This window comes from Tachyglossus aculeatus (genome assembly GCF_015852505.1).
Source record: "Tachyglossus aculeatus isolate mTacAcu1 chromosome 12 unlocalized genomic scaffold, mTacAcu1.pri SUPER_6_unloc_3, whole genome shotgun sequence".
NCBI classification, from domain to species: domain Eukaryota; kingdom Metazoa; phylum Chordata; class Mammalia; order Monotremata; family Tachyglossidae; genus Tachyglossus; species Tachyglossus aculeatus.
Genome location: NW_024044830.1, coordinates 1,018,383 through 1,024,432, shown reverse-complemented (window position 1 = coordinate 1,024,432; position 6,050 = coordinate 1,018,383). Strand labels below are relative to the sequence as shown.

Here is a 6,050-nt window from a genome sequence, read left to right as displayed (position 1 = left end):
GGTTGGGGTATCGAAGGCAGAAGGCCGGAGCGGGGTCGCTGGTCTGGCGGGGCGGGATGGGGAGGGTCTCGCCCCAGGCCTCCCTGGGGCCAGTTTTCCAAAGGCCAGTGCTTCATGAGCAGGAGCGGCAGGGAGGGGAGTGCATCGATGGAAGCGCTTGCCGCGGGCAGAGCACTGTACTGAGCACTGGGAAAGCACCGCTGGCTAAGAATCAGGCCCGGCCCCTGCCCCTCGGGGTCTCCCGGCTTAAGGGAGTCGGCAGGAGGGGGGACCTGGGGTCGACCCATCGGGAGCGACCAAACGATCTAGTACGACACAGTGTCAGAATACCGTGGGGGCCGATGCGGTGGTTGGGGAGGCGGGAGAGGAGAGTGAAAATTGGTGGACGGCGAGGGGCCGCCGCCCATCCCCACTGACGGCAGGTTTTCCCACGGGTCGCTTCCTTTCCAGAGCCGCAATGGCGGATCGGGACTGGGAGGTTCGCAGTCAGGAGAGATTCTGCATGTGCCGGCGGGGAAGGTGGTGAGTCTGAGGGGGAGACGAGGCCTGGAGCCGCCCTGGGACTGGAACCGGGAGCGAGGGAGGGAGGAAGGGAGGAGAAAGCAAGGGAGGGACAGGGCCCAGCTTCCCGATCCTCCCCTTCAACTAATCCAGCGAGGTATTCACCAAGTGCTTGATGCGCGCTGAGCTCTGTACCCAGCGCTTCCCGGGCCCCCCGGGCCCGCTCTGCTGACAGGGATCCTGGAGAGTGTCAGCCTGCGGGGAGGGTTAAACCCAGGGGAGAGGATGACGAGGGGAGAGTCAGATAGGGGGAGAGTGACTGATGCGGGTCAGACGAGGGGAGAGTGAGACGGGGGAGAGTGCCGCGGGGAGAGTCACGCTGAGGATAGTGAGATGGGGACGGCCATACAAGGGAGAGTCAGATGGGGGAGATTCAGGCATAAGAGAGAGTCAGACGAGGGGAGGGTCAAATGTTAGGTGAGTCATGCGGGGGAGAGTGAAAGGGGGAGACTCAGACAGGGTGAGAGAGTGAGGGGGGGTCAGCCATAGTGGAGAGAAAACAAGGACAGTATCAGCGGGGGGGGTAGAGTCAGGCAGGGGGAGAGACAGACAGCGTGAGAGCTTGGAGGGGCCAGCCATAGGGGAGGGAGCTAAGACAAGGGGAGAGTCCAGAAAGGGAGAGTCAGACAAGAAAAAGAGAGTCAGACGGGGTGAGCGTGAGACAGGAAGTATCAAAGGGGAGAGCGGATTTAGCCCACCGACCCCGTGCTCCCTTCCCCTTCCTGTGCCTTTTTTGTCCCTTTTGTGCCCCGCCCTCTCCGGGACCCCTCCGCCCCCTCCAGGCCCCCTGAAACCGTCGTCTTTGGGCCCCTCCCCCTTTCCTCCTGACTGAAGTCACAGGGCAGGGCAGGGGAAGGAGGCCTCAGTTTGACAGTTGAAGATGGCTTCAGAGGGAGCGGCGCCGCCTTTAAAGGAGTCGCGGCTCTTACCCTGGCAGGATGGTGGGGTGAGGAATCCCAGAGCGGCCTGGGCCAGGAGCTCCGGTAGAACTTCCCGCCTCAGCTTCAGTCAGGCCGCGGGAGAGGGCGGGGCCAAAACCACGCGCGCGCGCTCACACACACGCGCACACGTGCACACACGCACGAACACTCATCCGCGAGCAAGAGAGGAGCTGCCGGTTTCAGGCGGGAAGGGGCGGGTTGAGCCCAAAACGAGTAGCTAATCAGCGAGGCAGAGAGGAGCGGCGCGGCCGGGGAGGGCGCGGTGCCCGCACGCCAAGAGCAGCCAATCCTGGCGGCTCCTAGGAGCCCCTCCCTCCCCGCCCCGAGGAGGACTCGAGCTGGTCCTGGGCGGGACAGATCGGAGCTGAGGGGACGAGGGCAGAAGCTCGCCATGTTTGAGGGGGCCGCCTGACACGCCTCCCTGCCCTATGGCAGAGGTCTCTGTGATTGGAAGGAGACGGGAGGTAGAGCAGGGACCCGCCCCCGCAACTCCCTTCCCCTCATGGCCGACCCGCTAAGTCGTCCATATCCCTCCCCCTGCCCGGCGGTGACGTCACCGAGGGTCACGTGATGGGTTGGGCTTTCCCCCCCTCCTCCCTACAGCGCAGTCCGCCCGGGACCCCTGGGGTCTCCTTAGGCGCTGCCCATCGGACGTGGGCCGGGGACCCCGCGGGCAGCAGGGCCGGCAGGCCCGTCCCCGGGGGGAACACGCGGTCCCCGCCTCCCCTTCCCCGCCGACCGAGAGCGACGATGGAGAGGCGGGAGACCGGCCCTCCGGGGAGGGGGTCTGGGGACGGGGAGAGTGGGGAAGGGAGGCAGTGGCAAGCCTGGGCACGGGGAAGGAGGAAGGGCAGGACCTGACAGCTGCTGGGGGCGGTGGGGCAGAGGGGCGGGGTAGCGGGGAAAGCAGAGACCCCGCCCGGGGCAGGCTGGAGACGGGGGCGGCCGGTCGGTGGGAGGAGGGGACCCGGGAACCCCCGACCCTACTTCTCTGGCCTCCTGGCTTCCACAGGTTTAAACACCTGGCCTACACCACCACGGCCAGGGAATACCACCAAATTCTCCGCATCGAGTAGGAGAGGGAGGAGGACCTCGAGGAGGAGGAGGAGAAGGTGGAGGAGGAGGAGAAGAAGACGGTGTTGGAGGAAAACATGGGGCAGGAAAAGGAGAGGAAATGGAAACAGGAGAAGATGGAGGAAGAGGTAGAGGAGAACGAGAAGGAAAAGAACACGAAATTGGGAAAGAATATGGAGGTGGAGGAGGGCCAGAAGGAGCGGGAAAAGAAGATGGGCTTGGAAAAGGAGAAGATGGAATGGGAAGAGGTTGTGGAGGAGTGGAAGGTGGAGGAGGAGGAAGTTGGGGAGGATGAGAAAGGGGAGAAAGAGGAGGGGAAACTTGAGGGTCCAAGCATGTTCTTTTCCCAGAGCCCACCGCAGGTGGCGATATTTTGCGGACTGGGCACCCTGTTCCCGCGGCCTCGAAGAATCTGTCCCGGGGCGGGAGATGGGGCCAAACAGGAGGGGAAGAGAGGGGTGTTGGGCTGGTTGGGCCGTGCCCGCAGGTGGGTCCGGAATTCCCTGCAGGGGAAGACCAGGGTGCACCCCCAGGGCAGGGAGTGAGCACAACATCGGCCTCTCCCGGGGCCCTGGCGATGCCCAGCTGGCATCCCATGCCAGTTGCTGCTCAACTCTCTGTCAATTGTTCCAATGGAGGGGCAGCTTGAGAGTCTCAGAACTCCTCACTCATCTGCCACTTGCACCCTGTGGCAATTTGGAAGCCATTCTTTCCCATTTAGGACAGAGAGTGCATCAGAAGAAGATGGCAAAAATACAAAAAACACCATCGTTTGTTACTACACTTGTTACCAGGTTCGGGGAAATAGAAATCACGGCTAGGCCTCAGTTATACTAAATCTATCCACCCCAAACCCCATAACTGTTTTTGTTCTCATAATCTAGATGGAGTGAACCAAAAAGTTACAAATAAATGGAACTTCCAGTATTAAGTTGTACCGAATACATGTTTCAGTTCAAAGGAAATTTGTTTCCATGAAACAATATTTCAAGCATTAGATTGGAAAGGCTTAGAGAAAATTACCGAAATGATTCCTAAGAGAATAAGAAAGTGTTTACTCCTAATGAATGTATGTGTCTTTCTGGGATTTTCTCACTTATTTGAGGGAGAACTTGTGTCATATTAACCTACAGAGGAGATTGGATCCTCCAGGTGCCCCAGCTCCAAGAGATAAAACCCAACAGAAATACGTCCCCTGCAAAGTCAACATCGATGTCCATGAAAGTAACTAAATACACTGTCTCCCCAGGCAGTGTACATTAGAGACGCCTGATATTACTACCAATAGCAAGGGATAGCTCACCATTTGGCAATTCTAGAATTACCCAGAGGTCCAGTGTCAAAATAAGAAAAAAGTGGCTTTCTTGAGAGATGGCTGGGGAGGATTAGAGAGTTAATGTTAGCGTAAGAGAGCATTGGAGGGTTGAGTGGCATTGTATGAACCACTCACAATAATAATAATAATAATAATGATAATAATAAATTGTTAAGCACTTACTAGGTGCCAAGCACTGTATTATGCACCAGGATAGATAGAAATATTCAGTTTGACACAGTCTCTGTTCCAAGGGTCTCCAAGCGTAAGCAAAAACCAATAGGGTTTTATCCCTATTTTACAGATGAGAAAACTAAGGCATAATTTAAGTGAGATTTCAGTGACATGTTCATGTTCTATTATTCATTTATGTATTCACTTTTTTATTATCATTATGGTATTTGTTAAGTGCTTACTATGTGCCAAGCACTGCTCTGAGTATTGAGATAGATACAGTTCATCAGTTTGAACAGAGTCCTAGTCCCACATGGGACTCACAGTCTAAGTAGAAGGGAGAAGAGCTAGTGAATCCCTGAGGAGACTGAGACCCTGAGAAGTTGTCATTGCCCAAGATGACACCTCAGACAACTGGCAGGGCCAGGATTAAAACCCAGGACCTCTAACATTCAGACCGTGCTCTTTCTAGTAGGCCATGCCCTTTCTTCTATAATTCCTTTGCACAGTTCTTTATCCTGAGATCTCAAAACTGAGACTTGTCTGTCATTCTCAACAGGAGACTCCATCACCATTCTTCAGCAGGAAATGGCACTAGCCTGCTAATTAAATCATTCCTCTAGCCTTCTGGATGAAAATCATCCATTTTCCTCCATGTATTAGCAAAAACCTTCCACAGTATCCTTTTCCATACCTCACAATAAGAGACTTTATTTCAAACCCATTTCCCCTTCAGAAAAAAACTATTGTTCTTCTCCACAACTTCCTGATGGCATCTTTGACCTCCACATTACTAAATATGTACAGTAAGGAGTTTAGCCGGGGTGTTAAAATGGTGTAAAGTACCACCACCATTTTATCGGAGAAGGTGGCCGGTGGCCGTGTGGATATGAAAATACAGGGGACGAAGAAGAAGAAGACAGGAGTGATATGGGCACCACAGGTGGAGAGAGCTTTGCGCCTCCCTTCAGAGCTGTGAGGCTTCAGGGAGCATAGGATGACACCATAGTAGATGATCAGCAGCGAAACGTTCACAATACAACTCATCCCGCTGTTGGCAATGACCAAAAGCCCTGGGATGTGTGCCTCGATGCAGGCGAGCTTCACACAGGGGATCCAAGTCACACATGAAATGGGCGATCACTTTGGGGCTGCAGAAGGGTAACCAGAACATGAAGAGGAACTGAATCATCGAATGCAGGAAACCCCCGTCCCAGGCCAGCCCCATCAACTGGCGCCAGGTCTGCTGACTCATGATGGTCACATAGTGTGGGGGGTTACAGATGGCCACGCAGCGGTTGTAAGCCATCACAGTGAGCGCAAACACCTCCACTCCGGCAAAGAAATGTTCAGCAAAGAGCTGGGCCATACAGCCTTCATAAGAGAAGGTTTTCCTCTCCGAGAGGGAGTCTACGATCATTTTCGGGGCGACGACCGAGGAGAAGCAGGAGTCTAAAAAGGATAGGAGGGCCAGGAGGCTGTGGCTGGTGGTAATGGCGGTCATGATGAGCATATTCCCTCCCACAGTCACAAGGTACACAAACAGAAGCACCACAAATTGGGTTTTCTGCATCTCTGGCTTCTGCAACATTCCCAGGAGGATGAGTTCAGTCATGTTGTTTCTTCTGCCCATGATTTCTGTCTAGGATGGTTAAATGACAAAGGAGAGCCAGAGCTCTGCAAGCTGCAAAGAGAACGAACATCAGCCCAAGTGGTGGTGCAGCTCGAACCCCAAGGTTTTGGACCTACTCGCAGTCCCAGAGTTCATTTTTATAAGAACGATTATTCCTCCATTCTTTCGGAGCAACAGGCAGCAACTTCCTAGAACAGGCAGTATTCCCGAAAGGAAATGTTCTGTAGAAAATTCACTTTTTGGCCAGAATTCTTCATGAGCGAACCTTAAATTGGATGCTAAATTAGCATCAGCAGGAAAGCAAAGCACCGCTCACCTCACCAACACCCAGCCACACCACCAGGCTCCTGGT

The 6,050-nt window shown here is 54.8% G+C and overlaps 1 protein-coding gene across 1 annotated transcript; it reads right to left on the bottom strand.

Annotated features, from left to right (window-relative positions):
* Positions 1-3,230: 3,230 nt before the first annotated feature.
* Positions 3,231-5,680, bottom strand: LOC119921549 (olfactory receptor 4C15-like). Its single transcript, XM_038741686.1, has 3 exons — positions 5,210-5,680; positions 4,912-5,166; positions 3,231-3,284 (listed from the first exon to the last, which is right to left on the bottom strand). Exons 1-3 carry the CDS (start codon positions 5,678-5,680, stop codon positions 3,231-3,233), a joined length of 780 nt encoding a protein of 259 aa, XP_038597614.1.
* Between the last annotated feature and the right edge of the window lie 370 nt (positions 5,681-6,050).